At 62.3% G+C, this 26,577-nt stretch overlaps 1 protein-coding gene across 5 annotated transcripts in view; it reads left to right on the forward strand.

The window, feature by feature from the left end:
* The window catches only part of GSE1 (Gse1 coiled-coil protein), a 415,649-nt gene that overhangs the window by 376,514 nt on the left and 12,558 nt on the right, over positions 1–26,577 (forward strand). For 4 of the 5 annotated variants that reach the window (XM_054588920.1, XM_054588921.1, XM_054588922.1 and 1 more), the window contains 9 exons: positions 1,545–1,763; positions 13,303–13,502; positions 18,376–18,548; positions 18,993–19,190; positions 19,854–20,045; positions 20,454–20,770; positions 21,447–21,771; positions 24,431–25,041; positions 26,326–26,438. In XM_054588920.1, coding sequence (XP_054444895.1) covers positions 1,545–1,763; positions 13,303–13,502; positions 18,376–18,548; positions 18,993–19,190; positions 19,854–20,045; positions 20,454–20,770; positions 21,447–21,771; positions 24,431–25,041; positions 26,326–26,438 — 2,348 coding nt within the window. The remainder of the gene's footprint in view (positions 1–1,544; positions 1,764–13,302; positions 13,503–18,375; positions 18,549–18,992; positions 19,191–19,853; positions 20,046–20,453; positions 20,771–21,446; positions 21,772–24,430; positions 25,042–26,325; positions 26,439–26,577) is intronic. The other variant, XM_054588924.1, reaches the window with a different exon arrangement.

Below are 26,577 nucleotides of genomic sequence, written 5' to 3' on the forward strand. Positions count from 1 at the left end.
GTGACCTCTCCAGTCTAATTCTGGGGGCAGTGGACGGGGAGGTCTTGGGGACCTGCCCCTTTGGGGTCCCCTGTGCTCGCGTGGCCGCGTGGGGGTGGGGGGGTGGAATCAGGCTGGTTTGTACTTGACCAGAGGTGAGGTGGGCTCTGGGGTGGGGCACAGCCTGGGGGTGGGCCTTGCTCCCACCTTCCTTTCCTGTTGTGTTCTTGAATGTTCTGGGACTGTGCCCCCCCCCCCCCCCCCCCGCCCCGTCCCTGGGACTCCACCGTGTTCCCAGGTCTCCGTCTGTGGGGTTGGGAGTTAATTTGCTCCTCCCTGCACATGACCTGTTGCCCCGTCTGCCCCGAGGCTGTCGGCCTTGATTTCCTCCCCGGGACACACTGTGGTGAGGGAGCAGGGCTGGGCCTGGGCAGGTGGCCCTGGGAGGGCAGGAAGCATTCACGGGGAACTTATTTATGGCACCACTCTGAGCCCCAAGACAGAGTTGAGCCTTTATTGATCAGGTCTGCAGGGCAGGGAGGGGGAGATTCTGTGTCCTCGCTGACACTTGGATGGGACTGGGAGGGCCAGGGACTCTTAAGAAGGTGGCCAAGTCCTCCCACCTGGGTTTGATGTCCCTCTGGTGGATGGCAGCTCCTTGGCCAGCTGGGCCTGACCCTGGCCCCCCGTGGGGAGGGTGTTTCCCCATGGAGGGTGGTTGATTCACAGTTTGACTCGTTGGCCTCTCCAGGCAGGGTCTGTGCCTGGCGAAGGCACCTCGGTGGGATCTGGCCGCTGTGTTCAGTGCGCAACTTCTCCTTCAACTGCTGGTGCAGCCCGTCCTCCGCAGGCGGGCTGTTCTCTGAGGCCCTAGAGAACCTTCTCAGCTGGAGACCATCCGGGGTCCCTGGGTGGCTTTGGGACCCCGGAGGGCATGGTGGCCACAGACCAGGGCTCCAGGCCCGCCTGCTTAGGTCAGATACTGGGGTCTGCACAGTTGGAGCCTCCGTTTCTATTTCCCTAAAATGGGGGCGGTGCCGTGCCCGCCCCATTGGTGGTGTGCCGGCCTGGCTGAAGCCTGTGCCGAAGCCTGTGCGTGGCGGCTGGCCTGCGCGTCTTCATCATCCTTGTTAGTCCGGCCCTTTTCCTTTCTGCCTGCATTCTGCTCTTTATTGTGGGAGTGCTGGCCCCGCCCCTTGCCTTAGTCCCCCTCCCCAAGGCCCCGGAAGGGGTGATTTCTGCTGCTGTCAGGTTCTCCCCGGCGGAGCCTTTGGGCTCCTGCAATCACTGGGCTCCTGGACATACCTTGTTCTTTAATTATGGATCCAAGAGGGTAGAGGTGTCCTGGACCCTCAGGGGCTCTGGCTGGACTGCGGGTTCGCAGCCCCTTCTCTCTGCAACCCTGGCTCTGTCTGCTTTGCCTGCCTGTCCTCTGGGGCCGCCCAGGCTCCTGCTCCCTTGCATGCCACCTGCTGGCCAGACCCTGAGCCCCCCACCCCGGACCCCGCTCTGGTGCTGGCCTCCTGCTCTCTGGGTGACCTCTGGTTCTTCTCTTCCTATTTCAGGCATGAGCCATGAGCCCAAGTCCCCTTCACTAGGAATGCTTTCCACCGCGACCAGGACCACCGCCACCGTCAGCCCCCTCACCCCCTCACCGCTCAATGGCGCCCTGGTGCCCAGTGGCAGCCCCGCCACCAGCAGCGCACTGTCGGCCCAGGCCGCGCCGTCCTCCAGCTTTGCCGCTGCACTGCGCAAGCTCGCCAAGCAGGCGGAGGAGCCCAGAGGTAAGAGGCGCCCGCCAGGCCACGGCCGAGGGGGGGAGAGGAGCCCCCCTTCCTTCCCGCCAGACCTCTTGGCTCCTGGGAGGACAGCGGGCGGCCCAGGAAGCAGCTGGTCCCCCACGAGCAGGAGCCAGGGCTCCTGTCTGCTCTTGGTTTGCCTGTGCTGGTTCTGTCTGGTGGGGGCAACACAATGAGGTACAGGCCCTCCTGGACCCCCGCCCAGCGAGCGAGCCTGCCCAGCCGTGGGCCCCCCTGCTTGGCTTCTGCTTTTGCTCTGTCCTCTTCCTCTGTCCTTTCTTGGCTGCAGGAGCCACCTTGAGGGCATCAGCAGTGGGGGGCGGGGTGTGCCTGGCAGCCCAGGCTGAGGAAGGTGGACGTGCTGGGCCCCGAGAGCCCTGAGAGGCTACAGGGGTTGTGCCGCGCCCTGATCTCCCCGCCCAGAGCCCCTGGGCTGCTCCTGGGGAGCCCCTTCCCCAGGTCGCCTTCTTCCTAGAGAGCCCAGTGGCTCCGGGCTCTGGTACCCACTTCACGTGTGTCAGGGAACAGCCTATGGAAACTCAAGTGACCCTGGAACAGAAGTTTCTGGGGCGGCTCAGCCGTCCTCGGCTAACCCCCTGAGGCAGGAATTGCGTGGTGGCATGGCCCAGGCGTTGGCGTCCCCCAGGGGTTCAGAGCCCTGGCTCCTGGTGTCTCTTGGGCAGTGACATGTGCTGTGTGGCATTGGGCAAATGCTGATCCTCTTTTAGCTTCGGTCTCCTTGTCCATACTGTGAGGCTCTCCGTGTACATGGCTGTAGGCCCTCTTCGGGGTGACCGTCCGGCCGCCCGTGGTAGTCCTGGTCACGGGCTAGTGGTTCGATGAAGCGGGGAGGGGGCAGCTTTCAGCCGAGCGGCCGGGAGACCTGGGCCCACGTGGGCTCGGGTGCAGGCCTCTCAGGTGCCCTCTGGGCTGCTGCCAGGAGGAAGGGGGGCCAACATCTGGGGCAGAGACGGTGGGCACCCTGGGTGCCTGTGCCTGTCGTGTGCCTCGCTCCAAGGTCCAAGGCTGGGCCCCTGGGCTGCAGGGCACTGGAGGGTTCCCAAGAAACGCATGGGCAGGCAGAGGTACCGTGCTGGTTTTTATGGAATCTGTGGCGTCAGCTCGGCAGAGCAGACGTTTGCCCTGACTGGGGTGGACTGGAGGTCTTCTGATTTCAGAGTCTCACCTCTTCCCAGGCCCTTGCTGCTACCCGGTTCGTGGACGGAGGAGAGAGGACGGGGAACGAGCTTAGAATTGATGGGAGGGGAGACATTGACCCAGGAAGGCGGGGGCTTCTGGGGCCTGGTTTCGTGTCCACCAGCTGCGGGCTTTTCTGACCTCTGTGGCAGCCGGGCTGCTGGCAGACCTTGCGTGTCCGTGCATACACACCCCTCCTCGCCCTCCACACCCACCTGGGGACACAGGCTCCAGGAGCCCCACTAGTGTGGAGAGGCCCAGCTGCCTGGGGCCGCGGTGCACCTCGCAGCTGGAGAGCAGATGCCCAGAGCAGGCAGCGAGCTCTCTGCGCAGGCCACACAGCCTAGACAGGCTACAGCGTGGCCAGGGGACAGCGCCCACCCCAGGAGCCTGAGCTGGAGTCGAGGCTTGGGGGTCTCCTCAGATCCAGCAAGAAGCCCCTGGGGCGTTATTTGCCCAGCAGCTCCCTGCTTTGGCTGTACTCTAAGAGCGTTCCAGAAGGCAAAGTAACAGGGCTGGCGTGGCTTTCAAAGCCGCGTCTGTCAGCATGTGGGAGGATGCTGGTTCCGCCTGGGCTGAGTCACCCCGAGTGTCGGGGCTTCATCAAGCAGCTGTGTCCACTCCCGGCCTGCTGGGCTCGAGTCCTAGAGCAACACCCACATCTGCAGAGGATATGGCAGTGAAAGGGCACGTGTCCCTTCTTGCCGAGGCAGGTGGTGGAGAGGTCTCAGACGTGGGCCCACGTGTAGGCTGTGGGCATGGAGCGGGAGCTGCCTCGATGGCCCTTTGTCTCTGCTCCAGTGCCCCAGGCTGGCCCAGCGTCTGGCTTGAGTGACGGGCCAGGAGGCAGCCAGTGTGCCAGAGACTGCCGGGCCTCGCTGGCCGGGAACAAATTGTGCTGCTGGCGGGGGTCAGGCCCTGTGCCTGTGGCTGTGGCCTGAGTGTTTTGTGTGACACCCTGGGAAGTGTCAGGAGAGGGAGGAGAGGGCTGAGCCGCACTGGCCTGAGCTCCGACCACGTCGCAGCGTGGCGTCTGCCACTGGCTCACTGAGGTTATCCGCCTCGTTCTGCTGAGAAAGCTAAGGCTGGGGACTGAATGCTCGTGGACCGTGGAGCGGTGGTTGGACCCTCGGATGCTGATTCCCAAGTTCCGCTGTGTGCCTGTCTGGGCCTCCTCACACCATGTGTGGCCGTGAGCTCGGTTTGCGGTTCTCCATCTGGTCAGCCCCAGTCAGGACTTGATTTGAGGAAGCAGGGTGCTTAGTTACCCTCTGGGTCATGCCCTATGCCTGGTCCCCATGTTTCTCACTGAGTCACCCCGGCTCTGACCTTGCTGTCTCCATCTGTAGAACGGATGGCAGCCCAAGTTGGCCCATGATACAGCTGGAGGGGCTGAGACCCAGAGAGGTCAGGTCATAAGCAAAGGCCACACAGCTGGTGCGGATGTACCCTGTGCCCCTTGCTCTGCTGCTTAGAGCTTCCCAGGTGCACTTGGAGGGCTGGAAGGAGGACCACGAGCCTGATCTTAGCTGCGGTGGGGGGGGGGGTCCCCTTTGTCTCTGGCCCCCACTGCAGAGGTTCCAGGTGCACTTAGTACCCATGCCTCCCTGGAGGGCGTGGGGGAGATACCAGTGTCAGCCTCTGGAAGCCTGGGGGCAGTTAATTTTTTAAGATATAATTCACGTGCCATAAAATTCACCCTTTTAAGGAGTACAATTCAGTGGGGGCTTTTTTGTTTGTTGGTTTTAGCGTATTTAGAGTTGTGTAACCACTGTTTCTAGAACATTTTCATCATCCCTAAAAGAAACCCGGGACCCATGAGCAATCCCTCGCCTCCCTGTGCCCCAGTCCCTGGCAGCTGCGCGGGTGCTGCCCCTGAGGTTTTCCCTCGGTGGAGTTACATGGCACGTGTGCTGCCTCCCCTGCTCGGCCTGGCGTGTGCAGGCCCCACCAGGGCGCAGCGGAGCAATGCAGGGCTTCATTCCCCTCGGGACTCGTCAGCCCTGTGGCCAGATGGCACCAGACCCCCATTCCCAGGCCTGTGAGGAGGCAGGCCCATTGTGGGCTCTCCCCGCGCCTCGGCCACAGCAGTGACTGTTTATTGAGCACGTGCTGCGCATTGGTCCCCTCCACCCTTGTTCTCAGCGTAGCCCTGGCCTCTGTTCTCTGCTCGTTTTGCTGGTAGACAAAACAGCTCCAGTGAGCTTCCCACATCGTAAGGAGCAGGGGGAGGTTGGCAACTCCAGGGACTCGTGTCCAGGACACTGCAGCCTGCTGTTCCTCCCACCAGGGCCAGGCCTCCTCTTTCTGAAGGGCCCTCCCCACCCCCGGATGATGGGGTAAAGGGTGGCCCAGGACCCCATGACTGACTCCCAGCAGCCCCATCCCCATGGGCAGAGGTGCCACCTGGAGCCAGAGCAGCTTCCAGACCTGCCCAGGGAGGTGGCAGGAGAGGGAGGCTGCAGGCCCCTCACCCCTGCCCTTCTGCCCCTTTGCGCGGGCCCCGCCCCCACAGGCCCCTTGGGAAGCCTAGGCTTTGTCGGCCTCTGGCTGCCTGAGTGAGGGCCTGTCCTGGCCTGGGGTGCCTGCGACTCGCCTCTGACCCTCTCCACTGCACCTCCACATCCCTCCCCCTCTGTGGAGTGTCATCTTATTTTGAGCCAGGAACACAAAGCTGTTCCCTCTGCTTCTCCAGCTAATTCTTTCCTCACGTCATGTCCCGAGGGTGCAGTTTAAAAATTCAGTTCAGAGGCAGTAATCGCTGCGCCCCATCGCTGCTCTCCCCCGGAGGAAGGCTGCAGAGGGAGAAGTCAGCCCTCAGTGGGGAATTTTATCTTTCCTGAGGCTCCGAAATGCACATTCTTTTCATTGCAGCAAAACCGGCCTGCTCAGTCCCCTTGGCCAGGGTGGCCTGCTGTCCAGCCCCCAGGGGCCGGTTGCCCCCTGGACCGTGTGGCCCTTTCCCCACCCGGGCAGGGCTAATCACTTGGGCATTAGGAATTCTGATTCACATCCTGGCTGTGACCCTGGCCACACCTTACCTCTCTGAGCTTCTGTCTTCTGTCAGGAGGGGGATAACATCTGTACCTCGTAGGTTTGGCTGATTGCGTGAGAAGACGCTAGCTCCAGGCACAGCAGCTGTGTGCCATGGCTGAGGGCCACCGAGGCCGTCACCTCTCTACCCTGACCACTGCCGCCCCTCCCCCACCCGCCACTCCCACCTCCGCCAATTGCTCTGCCCTGCACCCCAGCAGCCCAGCCAGGGGGCTTGAGGGCCCTCCCACGGGTGAGGGCGGCTGGGGAGGCGAGGGCCTCCGCGGGTGGGGGCGCCCCCAGGCCCTGCAGCTGCCTGCCGTGTCTTGGGGTGGCTGAATTGGACCTGACTCGGGGAGGGAGAGAACCTGGCCCATCTGGGCTGGAGGCAGCCACTGCCGCCGCAGCGGCTCCTGTCTGTGCCGATGGAGTGGGGCACATCCATGCCCGGGGCGGCCTCTCTCCGTCACCAAGTCCTGTCTTTACTCCTTGGAAGAAAGGGCGTGACCAAGCCCACACCACACGTAGCCTCGGGCTACACGTCTGGGGCTGACTCCCAAGTTTGGATCTGACCTCACTGCACCTAGGAGACCTTTTGTGAGTGACAGGCCAGGGGGCCCCACCTTGAACTGAGGAGTTCCGTGAGCTGCGCCCCTCACGTCATCAGCCGCTGGAGCCGCTCCCTCGTTACCCTGACCACCAAAATGATGTTCCCCTGGGCCACTCTGTTTCTTCCGCCTTGGAAGCTGCTAGGCTGGCTCCAGCACTGGCCTGGGCCCCCTGCCCACCTGCCAGTCCCCCTACCAGAACCTCTTCTGGACAGAAACACCCCCCACCCCTGCCCACTAGGGGCTTGTAATGAGTCCCAGCCAGAGAGTCCCAAGACCCACTGGCCCAGGTCGTGACCCCTCTGAGTCTCCCAGGCTCCTCCAGGCTGTGCAGGGCGTGGGAATCCCCAGATCATCCCATGGGCTTGGAGGTGCTGTGTCCCCGCAGTCGGACCGGCTGCGTGGGGGTGTGAGACAGTCCCTTCCACGCATCACACCCACCTGGCCCTGGCTGGGGTCCGACAGCTGCTCGCCTTGTCCTGGAGCCGCCTCAGCCTGACCCTCCCTTTCTGCCCCCCCGCCCCCCCACAGAGGGCAAGTCTGGCAGCCTGCGTTCCCGCCGTCCCTGAGCGTGACAGGGCAGGGGCTGCGGCCAGGCGGCGGCTCTCACAGGCTGTGTGGCAATCTGCTCGCCTCCGCGCCGCAGCAGGCGGCTCCCGTGGGGCTGCAGTGCCCGTCTGCCGAGGGGCGGGGCTGCATAACAGAGCCCGCCCTGTCCCCGGCTGCTGGGGACTGCTGGGGGGTATGCTCGGGGTGTGCTCGAGACACCCAGGGCCCATGCAACCCCCACTGCCAGGGGCACGTCAGACCAGCCCTAACTCTGACCCACCCTCATCCCTGCCTGTGCCACCTGTCTCTTCCAGAGTCTGCTGGTCACACCACATGGCTCCTCTGCCCGTGGACAGCGCCGGGGGCTCAGCTGTGCAGGGTGGGGTCGGTCTCCTCGGGGGCTGCGATCTGGGGGCCGCCTTCGTGGCCCGGGGGCTGCGCTAGGTGGAGGGAGCAGGGTGGGCTCTGAGGCCTTGTGGGCCCACTCAGATCCCATGTGCGGTCCTCCCAGCAGAGGGTGCCCGGCCCATGGCATGGCCACCCCGAGCCCTGTGGGACAGCCGAGCGGCCTCACTGAGCTGGCAGCTGCACAGAGCCCTGGCACCATCTTTGTCTCCTGTGGAACAACCCAGCTACCCCGGCTTTATTTGGGTCTGACACAAGGAGGTTCACGGGTGGCCATGGTGGCAGCTGGACCTGAATTTCTAGCCCTCGTTCAGGCCCAGAGCCCCGAACACTGGGTCCCCAGCCAGCTTCCTTCCCCAGTGTCTGTTGGCTGCCTGCCTCATCTTGTCACTGGCTTTGCAGACGGGTCTGGTTACCAAGGTCCCTCCCTGAGTCCCAGGGAGGCTAGGGAGCGTCCCTCCCACTGTTTGACTTTGGAGGTGTGACTCTGCCTATCAGCGTACCCTCCGCAGAACCATCCTGGGCTCTCCTGTTCTGTGGCCCCGGAAATCGGCCTCTTTGAAAGACAGCAATAAAAACAAATGGAGGGAGAAGAGAGCCCGCCTGGCACTCTGACCGCGCGTGTGTCAGCCGTGTGGCCGGCAGGCTCGGGGAGGCGGCGTCTCCCTGTGGGTGTCCGCGGCCCCGTCTGTTTCTGCACAGGTGTGAGCTCGGGCAGGGGCGCCCTGCAAGCCTCCCCCTTCTCGTCTGTCTGCCGGGCCAGGCGGGGGTTCTGGAGGGAGGCGGGCATGCCTGGGAGCTGAGCAGTGGGCGGGTGAGCGATACCCGTCCCTGGATAGTAAGAGCACGAGGCCTCCCCTGGCCGTGCTGATGCAACAGTGGCATTCCCTGTCTCCCTGCAAAGCCCCTTCTGCCTCTGCTGCCTCCTTCCTCACCCCCACCTCCCTCAATGCACCCCTTTTGAATTCTTGTGCGCGCTATTGCCCCTCAGTCAGGAGCCCTCTGTCCTGACCGGTCCTCATCGACTTGTCATCAGTTCCTGGAAATGCACTTGGTAACACCTGTGTCTCACCTCTGCTGATTTGGGTTTGGTGACAGTTACGTGACAGTAAATCAGGCCCAGGAGCCTGCTGGGGGCCATGAAGTGGAGTGGGGACGCCGGCTGCCACCACCCCACCCCCACCCCCACCCCCACCTCTACCCCGTGGAGAAGCTCCATCAAACCAGCAGGTGGGAGAGGCCCTGAGGTCTTTCAGCAGGTTCTTCCTGAACTTCAGCCAGGCCCAGGGCAGCTGTACATGTGCCTTGTGCCTGGCTGTCCCCACTGGGCCAAGCCTGCTGTGAGTCCGGAGGGTTTCGCACCCCATTTCCCCCACCATGTGCCTTTGACGGGAACTTCACTTCCCTGCCCCATACACTTCCATTCCCACCAGGCACAAGTTGGACTTCTATCCAGGGCCCACTGATCTTGCCCCCTTGGGCAGCTTTCAGTGAAAGGAGGCAAGATCAGGGATAGTCCAGTTGGGAGGCTTCCTGTGGGTGCCACAACCCCTCTGGGCCTCACACGCAGCAGCGGGGCGGACTCAGTGGCCAGGTCGCTTTCTGGGTCCCCGATGGCAGAAGTCTGTGCAGCCGGGTCCCTACGTCCTGCTTGGAAATGGGGGCAGCAGAGGGGCAGCTGGAGAGATGCAGGGCTTGGGGGCGGCCGTGTCTCCCAGCGGGACCGCTGCCTATGCCAGGCCGAGGGCTTGCTCGCCCCCAGCCAGAGTCGTGGTGTCCCTGGGGCCTCCACAGTCTGGCAAAATTCTCACTGCATAAAGGTTGGCCCAGTCACCAATTTAGGGTGGCCTGGGACCAAACAGAGGCAGAAAGAGGAAGAGCGGGGCAGGGGGCCGGCTGAACAGAGCAGAGCAGAGGGTGCTGCCCGCTGCCTGCACCAGGCGAAGCTCTGCCCGGAGGCCCCTGCTGCTCGGCTGCTCACTTGCAAACTGGGAGCAGCGGCCTCCTGCGGGCGCCCCAGCCAAGCTGTGAGGTGCTGCCCCCTCCAGCCCTACGTGGCTCTCGGGGGGAGGGCCCAAGGGTCATTTTTTTTAGAGAAATGTATCAGACGGTCATGGTTCTTCGGTGTCCTCCCTCTGTCACTCCTCCGCGCCCGGCGGCCTGGCTCAGTGCAGGGGCAGGCCCTGGGTGGGCAGGGCTCTTTGGTGTGACTGTGACCAGCGCTTGCCCTCTGCCCTCTACAGTGTCCCGGGCGAGGATGGTCCTGTGGTGACTCAGAAGTCTTTGTTAAGGGCACGCAGTTGGTGCTTGATAATTGTTTGCGTGGCCCGTTCAGTGCACGTTTGGAGGGGCTGACAGGGCTGCTGCAGTGTAGTTTTCATTTTCAGGCCTCACGCCCCCTCCCCTCACGGCAACTTTGGGGTCTCAGCTGTTAATTACATGTGCCCAGGTGGCCTCGGGCGCTAATCCTCGAGGTCAGACAACAGAGGTGACACCGAGCGCTCTGCCTCTTGTCATCTCCAATCCACACGCGCCCACTGACCCCTGCCACACGCCTCCAGTTCATTACCGCGATCACGGCCCGCGCCGCCGCCGCCGCCTTGAGAACAAGGGTCGCTAATTGGCGGGTGCGTGGTCGGATCGATGGAGCGCCTTGGCTGGCGGCTGACAGCCCAGCCCCATGGGATTAGGCGCTAATTGTGGATGGCCTCCCAGGCGGGGGCCCCCCAGCTCTCTTATTCTTAGAAAGGAGGCTAATCCAGAGACCAAGGATGGAGGGTGGCGAGGAGGGGGGAGAGCGGGGCAGGGCCAGGAGTCCGTCCCCTGGGCGGCTGGGTGCACCTGCCCTGAGGTGCGGTCCAGGCGCCTCCCTGCCTGAGGCCCGGGAGCCCGTGCAGATGGGGCGAAGATGCCTCTCCCCCCTTCCCCAGGCCCCGGAGGACCAGAGCCCGCCTGGCCGTGACCCCAGCTTGGCCTCTGGGCAGCTGCAGCCTCTGCCTGGAAGGAGGGGGGCTCTGGGTGTCTTTGTTTTATTTCTTTACTTTGTTGGCTCCAGACCATGAATATCCACCCTCCCTCCACTCTGAGGCAGAGTTTAGACAGGGCCGCCCAGGGTGCAGGCTGGGCACACAGTGGGCCCTTCGGGCAGCCAAGCACCTGAGGCTGAGTGACATGAGCTTTATGAGCGGCGGCCACATGGATGCCACTCACAGTAGCCACAAGGTGACACACCCAATCATCCATCAGTGACGATAGATAAACCGAACGGGGTCCCTTTTGCAATGGAGTATCGTTCAGCTGTGAAAAGGAACGCAGTTCTGACACGCTGCTACATGGGTGAGCCATAGAAACATCATACTCAGTGGAAGAAGCCGGTCACAAAAGGCTGCATGTTGTCTGATTCCATTTATATGAAATGCCCAGAATAGATAAATCTGTGGAGACAGGAAACAGATGCCAGGGGTTGGGGGGTGCTAGTGGGTATGGAGTTTCTTTTTGGGGTGAAGAGAATGTACCAAGTGGACTGGTGATGGTCGCAGTTGTGAATATACTAAAATCCACTGAATGACAAACGATATGGTGAGTTCTACGGTGTGGGAATTGTGTCTCAGTAAAGGTGCCACAAACTTAAAAAAGGAGATTGGTAGCAATTCCATGGGAATTCCTTTTTGAGACAAAACGATCCTTGCCTGGTATTTTTTTCAAAATTTAAAATGGGCTTTTTATCAAAATCAAAGCACCTGCAGAAGAGAGCCCAGACTGTAAGTGCCCAGTGGGACGAATTTGCAGAGTGAACCCACAGATCCGGAAGCAGAATGAGGCCCCTCACTGCTGCCCCCCAGCAGATACCGCTGTGTGGGTCCCGCCCAACGCTGCGTTTTCGTCTCCACTCAGCGGCGGCCCTGTGACTCACCGTGTGCCCGAGGCCCTCGCTGCACCCGGCCGGCCTGGCCCTGCGTGCTCCGCCACCCTGACCCCGCGCACGCTCTGCCCTTTTAGCCACCAGTCGGCCTCGGGGTAGTTTCAGGCTGCAGGGGCCCCTGGCCACGACTCCGGTGGACGTCAGCCCTGTGGCGCCGGGTGCAGACCCAGGGAGGAGCAGGGGGCTGGGCTAGGCCCGGGGGCAGACACCGGAGCCTGCGGAGACACGGGCGCCTTCCCAAAACTGCACAAACTGGGAGGAGAGTCTAGGTGACCCGCTCACCCCCAGGACTTTCCTCCATCAGCTTGTCGGAGTGGGCAGCGGCCCCCAGGCTCCCTGGCCCTGCTGGGTCAGTCCCCAGCCAGCACGACCCCCACTTGGTCCTACCCCGGGCTTCCTGGCTGGGTCTCACTGACGTGGCGGCCCAGTCTGTTTCAGAACCTTGGAGGCATCCCCACTGGGGAGGCAGGGCCACTCATGTCCTCCGCTGTTAGCTGTCCCCGGAGATGATGGCATCTGACCGGGAGGCTGGGCACGCTCTCCCACAGTGGGCGGCAGAGCTGGGATCTAGACCGCAGTGCTCACTTCTGGGTGTTTTCCCAGTCAGGTGGGGGTTGCAAAATTCTAGGGTGGTTGGGTGGTTCATTTGGAGAATCAGGACAGCTCCCTCCCCCTGTGCGATTCCTCACTGCCCACCTGGTTGGGCGTGGACGGGTGGAATTGGCAGTGAGGGGGTCCCAGCCTTGGCCCTGTCCCCGGGGTTGCTGAGTGGAACATGCTGCTGGGCAGCTCTTGGGGCACCACCGGCGGGCGGGGTGGGGACAGGTCTGGCTGGACTGGGCGTCTCCCCGCAGGGTCGCCCTGTGCACGAACCCAGAGCACCCCAGGGAGGCGACCTGTCAGGAGCCCCTTGGTCAGGGCAGAGCTCTGTTGCTTTCTGGGGGACCTCAACGTCCGGCCACTCTGCCTCCTGGTCACACCACCGAGGCCGCGCTCGGCTGGTCAGGGGCCCGGCTCAGAAAGGAGGAAGTACACCGCAGCGACTCCTTCCTCTCAGCGATGCCCTGGCCACTGAGGTCGTCAGGGAGCGCCCACGAGGCCACAGCCCACCATATTAGGCAAAGGTTTTATTCAGTGATACGAGCGTGGGACCCGGAGAGGTTGTGAAGACAATACGAGTGTTCCCAGGACAGACACAAGTTCTGAACAAAATTTGGGGACGATGCGTGGAATCTCTCCTTCCAGAAAGGGAGGCTGTTGCCGGCCCCCGCTTCCCCCACCTTCCCGGGGCTGCAGGTGCCCCAAGTGGGGCTCCTAGAGGCAGAAGGTGCCCAACTGTACCCCCTCGGAGGGGTTGGCATTTGCCTCTTGAGACCAGGAGATGGGGCCTCTCCCTTGGGACTGTCGGCAGCAGCCTCTGTACCAGACCCGCCCAGACCAAGGCTGGCGCCCTGAATCCGTAGAAGTGTTCAGGTGCCAGTTCTAACTCGCCCACCACGTCCCCCTCCAGCCAGCAGAGCACGCAGCCATCCAGGCTCATGCGTCCCTCTGTGACCGTGCAGTCGGGTGGCTTGGACGCACAGGGCTGGCAGTGGGCAAGCGTGTGCCCCTTGCCTGCCCGCTGCCTGGCACTGGTTGACTCTGCTGCAATGTGATAAGACCTGGGGGCCGCCTGTGTGGCCTCGGTGCTGTCCGTGGCTCTCCAATGAGGTCTGGGCCTGGGTCCGAGCCCACGAGGGGGCCGGCGAGCTGGGGTCAGACGCTGAGCCGCCCGAGTCCCCGGCTGAAGCTCTGTGTCCTTCTCTTGCAGGGTCTTCACTGAGCAGCGAGTCATCCCCCGTGTCCTCTCCAGCCACCAACCACAGCTCCCCGGCCAGCACACCGAAGCGCGTGCCCATGGGCCCCATCATCGTGCCCCCTGGGGGCCACAGTGTCCCCAGCACGCCCCCCGTGGTGACCATTGCCCCTACCAAGACCGTCAATGGCGTCTGGAGGAGCGAGAGCCGGCAGGTGAGTGGCCGGGGCGCTTGGTGGAGCTGGGAGTGGCCACAGGTCACAGGTGTGGGGAAAGTGGCCTTCCACGGGGGAGGACTGGATTGTGGGGTTCAAATCCCTCCCACACTTGTGCTCTCCTGAGCCTTAGTCTTCTCTGAAAATGAGGTGACAACGGCATCTACCAGGAGGGTCTGTGCAAAGCAAGTCCGTTCGTGGGTGTCACTCACCTCCAGCTGCCCCCAGCCAGCACCGCGGGCCGGGCGCGTGCACAACGGGTCTCCTCGCGGCCCCGGAAGCTGGCATTCTGAGGTCCAGGTGCCAGCGGCCTCCGCAGCCTCGCTCCCCAGCCTGTAATTGGCCATCTCGTCCCTGTGTCTTCGTGTGGTCTTCCCTCCGTGCCTCTCTGTGTCCTAATCTCTTTAAAGGACACCAGAGTGGGTTAGGCCCACCCTCAGGGCTTGCTTAACTTAGTCACCTCTTTAAAGGCCCTGTCTCCAAATGTAGTCACATGCTGAGGTCCTGGGGGTTGGGGCTTCAGCATGAGTTTGGCAGGGGGGGATACTAATCTAGTTCAGCCCATGACCCTGCGTAAAGTGCTTAAAATGGTATTGTATAATAGCTGCTATTACTGCCTATTGCTCAGACACGGAATTCAAAGAGGAAAAAGCCAGCCCCCATTTCCACATGACACATTTTTATGTTTCTGTCCTCGCTGTTGACACCTGCCCAGGAGGCCCTTCCTGACACTTTGGGTCCCCGTGGGTGGCCACTGCCAGGTGACTTGCCTGTGCAGAAGGAGCTGGTGGCCCTGGGAGCCGCTGCTCTGCACCAGCCCAGGGCTCGCCACCCCCAGCCCCGTGCCGGCTCCCCCTACACCTGCAAGCCCAGAGGAGCCCTTCTAATTAAGACACTGTCACTGTGCTCCTCTCCTGGATTTTTCTGCCAAGTTCCCTGAGGGATGGCACCACTTGGAAATACTAATTAAACCACAAAGAAAGTGGAGGGGGAGCTCCCACCTCGCCCCGTCTCAGCTCTGCTCTGTTGGGGGGGTGGGCGTGGGCATCAGCTTGATCACTCAGGGTCTGTCTTTTTTCTGACCTCGGCTGAGGGTCCCCAGCAAACCCTGGATCCCAGTGGGGATCCCTGGAAACAGCTGTGGCCTGGGATCCACCCGGGTATGGCCCTAACTCGACCCCCACCTTGGATGTGACAAGGCCTCCTGGATTGTCACCTGGCCAAGCCCCCCTGTGCTTTCCCAGAAGCTGCTGCCTTGGCATCATTTGCTCTGTCTCGTGTGTAGTTTGGAGGCTGGAGGGGCAGGGCGGGGCCCGGCAGGGACTCCGGCCAGAGGGGTTTGGAGCAGCTGGAACGGCCCCCTCGTTCTGGTTTGAGGGAGGACAGGCGTTCTTTGCCGAGCCTCCTGCCTCCCGAGAGGACCGTTGCCCTCACTGTCAGCCACCTGGCGGTCAGCCTTGACCTCGGGGCCCAGCCGCCTGGCTCAAACAGCTGCGCCTCCTTGCCTCTCCCCTGACTCACTCGGTCCAGGCAGTTTCTGAGTCCCGCTGTGGCCCTGGCTGGTGGCGGCTGCCCCAGCCCGAAACGTCCCCTTTGCTCCCGCCGAAGAGGGGCTGCCTGCTTCTCCCCTCCCTGCCAGGACCCAGGGTGCCTTGTAAACAGTCCCCCCACCCCCAGCACAGGCCTCCTCCCCGGCTCCTCACTCAGAAACATTGACTAACCCCGGAGAGAGGGCCAGGCCATAGATCTGCTCCAGCCGTCGGCGGTTAATGAAACACTGATGCCGTGGGGGGGGAGGGGGCAGCGCGGGAGGAAGGGAGCTGGATTAGCAGTTGATGTATGGCCCATCAGCTCAGCACAAAGGCTCAGTGGAGAATTTAATCCTTCTGGGGAGGGGAGCGCCGGGCGGGGCAGGAGGGCAGGAGAGGGGCGTCACTTCCTGAAGTGCTAGCCCAGGAGTCCCGGGGAGGGGGGTAGGGAGGCCCCTGCTCCCGGGTCACCGAGATTTCCCAGGTAGTCGGAGCTTGGAAAGGACAGATGAAATGAAAAATAGTCTATTCTAAAGCTAACAGGGCATGTCCTGTCTGTCTGACTGGAACCCTCTCTCATCACCAGAGAAGGAAGGATTTTCCTCCCTCCCTGCCTCCCCCTCATCCGTCTTCCTTTCATCGCCACAGCTGCGCCTGCAGCCTCGCAGCCGCGGTGCAGAAATGAAAGGCTGCCCACAGGTGCTCCTCGGTGCGCGCCGGCCGCCGGGGACGACAGGGGGAGCCCGGCCGGCGCTGCGGGGCGCCCTGCGGTGGCTGGCTGCGCCTCCTGGGCCTGGCCCGGGTTGGGGTCCGCTGCCGGGGCCCATCCCACCCTGGGCAGCCCTTGCGTGCCCTCCGAGCTGCGCTGACCTCATTCCCAGGTGCCTGTCCCACGCTTAGCAGGGCGGCAGCCAGACGGAAGGCATGTGGTTCTGGCCCACGGAACCCCCTGCCTGCCGCCCCTCTCCACCCCTGGCCTCTCTCCCTCCTTGCTTGTCTTGGGCCGGGACAAGGTGCCATCTGGCCCAACTGCCTTTCAGCAGGGCTTTGTTCCTCTGAGGAGAGAAGGGGACTCTACTCCACGGTGGCCCCAGTGAGGGGTGGACCCCTGGAGCTGGTCGGTGTAGAGCTGGGCACCTCCTTGTGACAGGCGTTGTGCCTGGCAGGGTGAGGGCATGCGGGAGAGCCGGCAGCCCCTCAGGCGGCAGGGCCTGCGGCGGGAGGGCTGGTGGTGGGGACGCTGAGGGCTTGGCGCGGCCCTGCTGCGTGTGAGCCCCTCCTGCCTCCTACGCCCCATGTTTCTCACCCACCTCCCATTACACCAGTGCATCTTCCTCACTGCGCTATGAACTGGGGCTGTAATTGGAAACTGAGGCACAGGACAGTTATGTAAGGGAGGAGCCATGTCCTAAGGTGAGCCGGGAGCCCCTCCACTGTCCGTGTAGGCAGCTGGAGGACCCCGAGGCCCTGTAGAGAAGTCTCTGGAAAACCCAGGTGTGGGAGTTCTGGGCTCCCGACTCTGACCCAGGGCGCCAGGGCGTGTGTGTGCACCATCCTTGACACCCGACGGCTGAGCACCCTCCCGGGAAGGGCGAGTTGGAGTCCGTGAACCTGCGAGACCCTCGCGGTGGGTGGAGGGGCCCTGCCAGCACGTGGGAAAGGAACAGATGTTACTGCTCATTAGAAATTCCAGTCAGCGGCTTGTCTCCTTCAATTAATTACCGCTGATGTGTCTTCTGGAGGACCGAGGCGGCGTGGCGGCGGCCTGGCCCGGGCGTGTTGGCGACTCCGCCTGATGGACGGCTGGGCCCGTCCCCGTGAGCCGCAGCCGCCCTGTCGGGCCTGCCCTGTGGCGCCCCGTCGGCAGCGTGAAGATGGATGGGCAGCCGCAGTGACCCGTCCCTTGCCACCTGCGTGGGGAGTTAGATAAACGGGGGGCTCTGCCACCCTGCTCCCGACTCTGACGAAGGCAGGAGGCAGAGCGGGCAGAGCAGCAGCGGGAGGAACAGGGAGCCGAGCGTCTCCTCAGGGGTCAGGCCTCGGCCCCACCGTCCGGCCCTCGGGTCCAGGCGTGCCGCGATGTGTCCAGTGGTCATTCTTAGGCTCCTCAGTGAGACCGTCGGAGGGTTATGACCCCGCCCATTTTCCGGGTGTTTGGCATTTTGTGGCCCAGCGGGAACACCGTGGGTTTGGAGCAGACAGACTTGGGCGTGTGCCCTGGAGGGCCCACCTGCCTTCTCCACACCCTGGGTGCTGCCTGGTCAGTAGTGGTCAGACCCGACGACGTGCAGGTCTGGCCAATGAAGGAAGCTCTGCCTGGGAGACGGGTTCGGGAGCGGGTGACCGCAGTGCAGGAGAGGCGTGGAATGGAGGCTGGGGGACTGTCACAGTGATGGAGCCCGCCGGGATGGCGGCTGCTCCAGGGTCCAGAGCGAGACCCCCGATTGCTCTCAGTCCTTCCCGGAGCCGTGCTTTTTCAGCCCCATAAATGACAGGGACAGCCAGAGCCTTCCGGTGCTGTGATTTCTTGAGAGCTGGACACTTCTGTAGATGGGGGTGCAGAACATCCCTCCATGTGTCTGGGGTGGCACGTCCGCCCTTGGTCCTGGCAGGGGCTTCTTGCTCCCCCCTCAAGCCTTGAACCATTCGCTTCTCCGGCTCCTCGGGCTCCATCTCTCCTCCCGGACCCCAGACCGCGCTCTCCGTCCGGGAGCCTGAGGCAGTTGGGGCCACAGCCCATCGCTGTCTCCCCCTCGGTGTGTGCAAAGGTGTCGCCAGACAGGCCCGGCCAGTCAAGGCCCTGCCGCTGCCTGCTCTGGCTGGTGCCAGAGCCACCCAGTGTTGGCTGGGGGCAGACCGGTCTGTCGAGCTCCGGGGCAGCGCCGGCTTCTTGAGGCTGAGTCACTCTGGGCGGCAGGGGTCGAGGTGTCCGCGAGGCGGAGCGCAGCTGTCAGCACCGTTGACATCTTGGCCCCTGGGGGAGGCCCGTGAGCGTCTGGGGATCCGCGAGCGAGCGGCCTGTGGTTGCATTCGCCCTGCTGCTGCGCAGAGCTCACTTCCTGAGGAGGCGGGGCTGGGCGGGGAGTGCTGGGACCAGCGTCACCCAAGTCCTCGAGCTTGGGTTTAGAGGTAACGTGACCTTGTGGGAAGTCCGTGCTGGAAGAGCGTGAGTGTTCTGTGCGGGGAGGGGAGCCCCTGCTTTCTGCCACGTCCCCTCGTGGACACTGGATGTGGGTCTTGGTGATCCCAGCAATCCTTGAGGTGGGCTCTGTCCTTCCCCATCGCGCCAGGGAGGGATCAGCCCCCCGCCCCCACCCTGAGTCACTGCTCTCTGTTGCCCACAGGACGCCAGCTCTCGGGGCAGCAGCAGTGGTCGAGAACGCCTCATCGTGGAGCCCCCACTGCCCCAGGAGAAGGCAGGGGGCCCGGCCATCCCCTCCCACCTGCTCAGCACCCCCTATCCATTCGGCATCTCCCCCAGCTCAGTCGTGCAGGACTCCCGGTTCCCCCCGCTCAAGTAAGTCTGTGGGCTGGGGGCCTGGGGCGGGCCCGAGGGCTTAGGGCCTGGGTCCGGCTGATTCTGAGGGCCAGCGGATGGCGGCTGGGCCCTGTCCCTCCGCCCCTGCAGTCCGTTTCCTTGCCGAGATGATGGCTGGCTCTCCCGTCTGCCTAAACCCCGGTCCTGGTTCCAGGGGCGAGGGTCCCTCAGGGCTGCAGGTAGCAGGCACGTGCCTGCTGGTGGGGACACAGAGGGGCCGGGCCGGCGAGGAGCAGCCGCCGCCGCCCACCTCTGTGCCCTGGGCCTCCTGCCAGCACTGGCATCTCGTTAGCGAGAGCCGGAACCTGTCCCCAGAGACTCGTCCTTCCCAGGGAGGTGGCGGCAGGGGGAGTGCGGGGAGGCTGACTCACTGCCCCGCCTGGAGCAGGCGCTTCGCTCACCTGTTCCCCGTCCTGCCTGCAGCCTGCAGCGGCCCGTGCACCACGTGGTGCCCCCCAGCACGGTGACCGAGGACTACCTGAGGAGCTTCCGGCCCTACCACACCACCGAGGACCTCCGCATGTCCTCCCTACCTCCCCTCGGCCTGGACCCTGCCACCGCCGCAGCCTACTACCACCCCGGTTACCTGGCCCCGCACCCCTTCCCCCACCCGGCCTTCAGGTGAGCTGTCTGAGAGCCTCCTCCCCCACAGTCCCCACCAAGTCACCAGGGCCGTTACCCTGTTACACGAGACTATACCCTCGCGTTCAGACACTAGTCTGCTTGACACAAAATGGAATGTTTCTCATGCCCTGGGGGCCAGACCCCAGTGAAAGCCTAGAACAGCCCCCCAACCTTTCAGGTTAGCCTTCAGGGGGCTGCCCTGGTAGAAATCCCCGTCATCTAAGCTGTCATTCCCCTCTTCCTCCTCCTGTTGGGGGCACCGCTGGCAGTACAGGGCTGTGAACGGAGCACCGGTTTTATGTAGAAGAGAGTAACCACTTTGCTGTGTAACCACTGCGGTGCAGATGTGTGTGGTTGCTGCTCTGTGTAGAAGCTTCCTGCATCTGAGCCTGGTGGGGTGCAGTTGGTTATGCTGTGGACGCTGCTCACATGGATGAGGGCTGCTGGTCAGACCTGGGAGGGTCCTGGCCTGGCTGAGCCTCGAAGTGGCAGGCAGGGCCTCGGAGACCCAAGCTGTTGGCACCTCGGGGCTTCTGTCTGCAGGGGGCTTTGGGCCGGCCGTGGATGTGGCCGCAGCTGAGCCTTTGTGGAGGCTACAGGACCAGGGCCTGCCTTTTTCCCTTGAACTTCGGTGTTCACTGGCCTGTCGTCTTTGCACAGGATGGATGACTCCTACTGCCTGTCCGCCCTGCGGTCGCCCTTTTACCCCATCCCCACCCCCGGCTCCCTGCCTCCGCTGCACCCATCAGCCATGCACCTTCACCTCTCTGGGGTCCGCTACCCTCCTGAGCTGTCCCACTCGTCCCTGGCGGCGCTGCACTCAGAGCGGATGTCCAGCCTCAGCGCCGAGAGGTGAGTCACATCCCACACCACACCCTCTGTTCCCCGGGCCCCTGTGGCACTGGAGAAAAGCCCAGCTGAGGCCTGGCTTGGCCACTTTGGGGCTGGGTGGCTCCTCAGCCACTCCTGTCCTGAGGCTGCTCACCTGTAAATGGGACAGTGACCGCTTCTTGGCATCTGTTGGAGTCACCATCTCCTGGCATAAGCTTTCAGCGAGGCTCAGGGCGTTCGTACACAATTTGTATCTTACCGACTTCGAGGTTCTAACGCCCACCACTGTTCAGGTTCGAGTGCTGGGGTTTTCCACGAAAGCTTTGGGCCTGGCTGCTGTCAGTGCCTCACTTCTGGGAATCCTTGTTTGTGGACTGTCCCTGGCCCCCCTTCACACTGGAGCTCAGCCTGCCCCTCTGATCCCTACAGGCTGCAGATGGACGAGGAGCTGCGACGGGAGCGTGAGCGCGAGCGGGAGCGGGAAGCCGACCGGGAGCGGGAGAAGGAGCGCGAGCGCGAGCGGGAAAAGGAGCGCGAGCGGGAGAAGGAGCTGGAACGCGAGCGGGAGAAGGAGCGGGAGCGGGAGCTGGAGCGCCAGCGGGAGCAGCGGGCCCGGGAGAAGGAGCTGCTGGCCGCCAAGGCGCTGGAGCCAGCCTTCCTGCCTGTGGCCGAGCTGCACGGGCTGCGTGGCCACACCACAGAGGAGCGGGCCAAGCCCTCGGAGCAGCTGACCCCAACCCGAGCAGGTACCTGGCGGGGGGACAGAGGGAAAGGCTTAGGCCACGCGGGTGGCCTGGCTGCAGGGGTGCGCCGGCCAGTGTCTGACAGCCAGCGCGCTGAGGGGAAGGCCCGATTCAGTGGCGTCTGCCAACTTCCATAGCATAGACTCCACCATGGCCGGCTTCCAGCTACAAACCTGAGGCCGCTGGACAAGGAGTTGGGAAGAGATGCTCAGTGACGCACAGCACAGATACAGCAGACACAGGCGACCTCAGGAGTATATACAATAATCAAATGTAGCAGAAGAATTAGGAAACCATGAGCTTTGAGTCATTTTTACCTTTATTTTTCATAATTAATTTCATTACAAATACACGTATCTAACTTCCAATAAGGGTTTATTTAATAACCGGCTCGCATGACTCCTAAAAATGTAACAGCCTGCCCTCGTGAGCCAGCACGTGCCTTTCCGGCCCTCCACTGCACGTGGGTCAGCCCTGGACTCGGGGGGAGCAGCACCTGCCAGAGGCCACATTTCTCTTGGGACAAAGCATACTCTCTGAAATGATCCATGAGGCCCCCTTCTGGTCGCCTTGGTCCTTGCTGTGGGGTGGCAGGCTCTCTGAGCGGTTGGGGGCAAAAGAGAAGGAAACCGGAGTGAGCCGATCCTGCTGAGGTGTCGTGGCTTTTCTCCCTCCACAGAGAAGCTGAAGGATTCAGGCCTGCAGGCGCCCAAGCCTGTGCAGCACCCCTTGCACCCAGCACCCGCTCCCCATCACACCATGCCCAGCCTTCTCTCCAACCACAGCATCTTCTCTCTGCCGGGCAGCAGCGCCGCCACGGCCCTGCTCATCCAGCGCACCAACGAGGAGGAGAAGTGGCTGGCGCGGCAGCGGCGGCTGCGGCAGGAGAAGGAAGACCGGCAGTCGCAGGTGTCCGAGTTCCGGCAGCAGGTGCTGGAGCAGCACCTGGACATGGGCCGGCCCCCGGTGCCCGCGGAGCCTGAGCACAGGCCCGAGAGTGCCAGGTAGGGCTCGCCGGGTGAGGGTGCCTGGGAGGCATTTGTCGCACTCAGATTTATTTCTAGCAAAGACAACACTTACTGAGCACCTCTGGTTTGCCCAGCATCCTGCGGAGTGTTTCCACCTACCACGTTGCGTTTTCATGTTCTAACTGCTGTGTGCCTACAAGGAAGCAGACTCTGAGGGGTGAGAGGAGATACTCAGAGGCACCCTGTCCCTAAGGAGCAAAGCCCACCAGGCCAATGTCCAGAGCTGGGGCCCTGCCCACGCAGCCCAGCTGTGTCTCCAGGGGACGTGCATGGCTTTGGAAAGCACGAGGGAGAAGCTTTAAGTCATCATTATAGCCTGTTCTTGCAATCTCCCTGTTTTCAACTTCAAATTTTAAGAGAAGGGGACTGCCTTTAATTTTTACTTAAGAAAATTAACCTTACTGCTTTAGTAATAAAACATATAACCGTTTCCCGGCCCCATTATGAAAGCATCCCCCAGTATGCGTTTGCGCCTCTCTCTGGGTGCCCCAGCTGCCCACACTTGCTTGTGACCTTGGCCTCAGGGCCCCATTCACGTAGGTGCCCCCTAGGCCTCCCTGCTTCCACCTGTTGGTCTGGCTCATCTATTGTCCCCTACCTTACTCCTCATCTCTCCAGGGCTCGTTCCAGAGGGCGGGGCTGAGACCTTTAGCCAGAGTTGGTGGAGAGCCCGGCCAGACCTCCGGAGCTCTGTCTGGGCCTGCTTTGGGGACTCAGGGACACTGGACATTCTTTCCCTCTCTGGGCCTCAGTTTCCTCAGCAGTACACAAGGGGGGTTGGGTGGGAAGATTTCTGGGCGTCTTTCTAGCTCTTACCTATCTTTCTGACCCAGGATAAGGAGCACTTGGGTATCTGGGCGTTTTAAATGGCTCCTTGCTCCCTCCCTTTCGTTCCCCCAGCTCTTGGCTGACTGATGTGTTTTCTCGCTGTGTCCTGGGCTCAACTGGCCCATCCAGTGGCCCTGCCTCTGTGCCCATTGTTCAGTAGGGCGGTGAGGGGATTCACTAGGCTCTCCGGGTGGGACTGTAGGCAGGCCCCCTGGCTGGGTCTTCCTGCAGCCTGGGGCCTGCCGTCGGCTTCTCTGGGCCCACCCTGAGGCCACACAGAGGCTTAGCCTTGTCTGCTTGTGAGCTGTTCTCTGCTCCTCAGACTCCCTTCATGCCCAGAGGACTGGGCGAGCAGCCAGCACATGTCCACATCTCCTGATAAAATCTGCAGCTCTGCTTCCCTCGGGCATGTTCCTCAGCTCAGGGCCCCAGCGGCCCGGGGCAGCTGCCAGGGCTCCAGCAGGGGTGGCTCCCACCTCAGGGCCCAGCAGCCCTGCGCAGGCCTCGGGTGCAGGGGGATGGCCCCCTGCCCTCGCCTGGCCTCAGCAGTCCCTATGGCAGCAGGGGGCACGTTCAGCCTTACAGCAGCGTGAATTTGACGTTCTGACCGTCCCTTGTGCTACAAGCTAGACAGCCGTTCAGTGCTTGGCTGCAGTGCTCGAAATATTTATTCTACTGATGGGCTTTATTCCTTTGTTGTTTACGTAACAACTTGCTTGGTTCCCTTTTGGCCTCTGCTGATTGGAGGTGGTGCAGCAGCATCAGGGTTATCTCCCGGCCTCAGTCCCGTCTAGGAGAAGCCTTGGTGGCTGTGGTTAAACGTCTCCTTCCTCGGCCAAGCAGGGAGACCGGAGAGCCTGGTCCCCTGGGTAGCATGGGCTTTCCTTTAAAAAAGAAAAGATACACTTTAGGGAAACAACACCCAAATAGCCTTTTGTTAAATCTTGTCTTAAATGCACTAAGGAAATAGTCGTTTAGGAGGGCTGCATGGCAAAACCACCGGTCTGGTGGACAGGGCCCAGCCCGGGGCTGCTGCAGTTCTGACGGGGCCCACTGGGGGTCAGCAGAGGCACAGGCCCACCCTGGCTGTGAGGGTGCCCCCTGCATCACGGGCAAAGCAGGCCCTGGAAAGCTGGTCTCTCTCACTGCTGTCTGGGGGGGACAGTGGGGAGAGTGGACTTATGGCCACCTTGGAGGCAGGCGGCCCACTCTCCATTATCTGTGCACAGCTTGGCATTTCTGGACGTGGGTACCAGTGGCAGGGCCACCCCTTTGGCACCAGAGTTCTGTCTTTATTCTCTGTAACGGGACTCCTTTGGAAAACAAAGATGAGAGTCTGTCCCCACAGCAGTTGATTGGGATTCAGGAGTTGGTGGATCAGAATGAACTGTTGCAAAGTTTTGGATGAGAAACTGGATAGAAAAAGGGTCTGGCTCGGGCCCGAGACCGTCCCTGTGTCCTCAGCAAGCAGGGTCCCTCCACCTCCCAGCCTCCATGTGCTCTCAAAAGCAGGTCTGCATATACTTCCCTTGAGTTGTTTGAAGAGGAAGTGGAGTCATGTGAAACGGCCAGTACTCAGGTGAGGAGTGGAAGCTGCGTCCTTCCCTCCAGCCCCTGGTCAAGTGGCTTAGAGAAGGAGGCCTTCGCACCCCTCTAGTGCCTGACTCTTGAAGAGGGCCCCGGTCCGGGCCTTCTGTGAAGCTGCCTCTGACAGCTGGGTGCTGGCAGGCAGCCTGGGAGGCCCGTGGGTGGGTCGCCGGTGTGCCCGTGTTCTCACGACTCATGGCTTGGTCTGTTCCCTCCCTAGGCCGGGACCAAACCGTCACGAGCCAGGCAGCCGAGACCCCCCGCAGCACTTTGGTGGGCCCCCGCCCCTCATCTCGCCCAAGCCCCAGCACCACTCCGTGCCCACAGCCCTCTGGAACCCGGTGTCCCTGATGGACAGCACCCTGGAAACGCGGCGGGCCCCCGAGAGCCACCCTCTGCACAGCCACCCAACCCCGTTTGAGCCCAGCCGCCAGGCAGCTGTCCCGCTGGTGAAGGTGGAACGGGTCTACTCAGAAAAGGTGGAAGAGGGGTCCCGGAAGCGCGAGGCCACCCCACTGGACAAGTACCAGCCGCCACCACGGGAGGCGGGGAGCCTGGAGCACCAGACCTTTCCTCACGGGCCTGGGCCCTTCCTGGCTGAGCTGGAGAAGTCCACCCAGACCATCTTGGGCCAGCAGCGGGCCTCCCTCACCCAGTCAGTGCCCTTTGGGGAACTCACTGGACCCCTGAAGCCAGGCTCGCCCTACCGGCCCCCGGCGCCACGGGTCTCTGACCCTGCCTACATCTATGATGAGTTCCTGCAGCAGCGCCGGAGGCTGGTCAGCAAGCTGGACCTGGAAGAGCGCAGGCGGCGAGAGGCCCAGGAGAAAGGTCCGGTCCCCCTGGGTAGCCCCTGTCCTCCTGGGATTGGGGAGTGCTAGTGTCAGCCACTCAGTGCCTCCTACTACTGTATCCCTGCCTCCCACTCGGGTTTTAGCAGCACCAGGGAGCAAGGTCACTGGCTTCTGTGTAGCTACCTGCTAACTCTCCTAGGGAGAAAGACCCAGGGCCTTGTCCGTCCTGCCAAAATGCATATTGTCCTGAAAAGCCAAATCAAAGCCTGTCTGTAAAGATGGTTCCACAGAAATGCATGATTAGTAAGTGATGAACAGAGGCTGTAAGATAGTTTTAAAAATTAATAGTGCAGCATAACAGGGGGAGGCTATTGAGAGACTGTGCCTGGGCCCAGCGGGGCTCCATGTAGGGAGCTGCCGTCGGCAGTTGTGGGCAGGTGGGGCCTGGTCGGGGCAAGGAGGGAGTTCTGGCCGCCACCTTACTGCTTCTGCGGGACTCAACCAGTAGCTCCCTGGGTTCCCCAAAGAGCCAAGGAGAATAGGTGGGCAGGCCCAGGGTGAGAACGGCTGTCCCCATCTGCAGATCCCATCGAACCAGGAGGGATCAAGGGCCCCAGACCAGTTTTTTTGTTGGTGTGCCCCCCTCACCGCCCCGGCCGGAAACTTGAATCTTGCATGGTATCAAATTTAGTCTTTTAGCCAGAAGCTGGGGCCAAGGCCAAGTCTTCCTGGGTTGCTGGTCTAGGCTAGATTTAGGGCACAAGGAGGACTTTCTCCTCTACTCACCTTGTCAAGAAGAGTCGGGAACCCCTGGTGCCCTTGGGTGCAGGGATTCTGCTGCTGTGCTCTGCACACTGGGTTTGCATGCCTGCTCTGTGCCTTCGAGACAGCGGGGATCTAAGTGTGCCTGTTCCCTCCCGGGTCATGGGCCCAGCTGGGCACGGCAAGAATGAGCAGATGTGCACACAGTCTTGGGTTGCCATGGACACAGCCCCAGGCCCATGTGACGAATGGTCCCCTGCTGGGGATCCGTGTCAGCTCGGGGACTGCCTGGCCACTTGGGGGCTATGGGTCCAAGCCAAGCCGGAGTCTGCCTCCTGCCTCCGCCTGCCATCCCTGAAAAAACCTTTAGGACTAGGAGGTTAATGCACATTTCCCCAGGGTTGAAAGGAAGCCAGGTTTGGGGGTGCTAACAGGGGCCCGCAGGGCCTGGCCTGATGGATGGGTCTGCACACACAGATCACGCGGTGCCCGTCCCATGTCCATACACTAGAAAATAGAGTCTTCTTGCCCAGCTAAATACATCTGTTCTTGACATCAGGATACTACTATGACCTGGATGACTCTTACGATGAGAGTGATGAAGAGGAGGTCAGGGCCCATCTCCGCTGTGTGGCCGAGCAGCCGCCCCTCAAACTGGATACATCGTCCGAGGTATCTGGAGTCTCGTCACTGCTGTGTCAGCTTATGGGCCCGGCTTCTGGTGCCTATATTGGTGCCTGCCTCTTGGCTTTCCCACTGCCCGGGGAGACCCCCCACTTGCTGGGGTCTCCCTGTGCTCCTTCAGTCCCTG

Source organism: Pteronotus mesoamericanus, unplaced genomic scaffold, assembly GCF_021234165.1.
Source record: "Pteronotus mesoamericanus isolate MK-2021 breed Mesoamerican mustached bat unplaced genomic scaffold, CSHL_Meso_final scaffold_165, whole genome shotgun sequence".
NCBI classification, from domain to species: domain Eukaryota; kingdom Metazoa; phylum Chordata; class Mammalia; order Chiroptera; family Mormoopidae; genus Pteronotus; species Pteronotus mesoamericanus.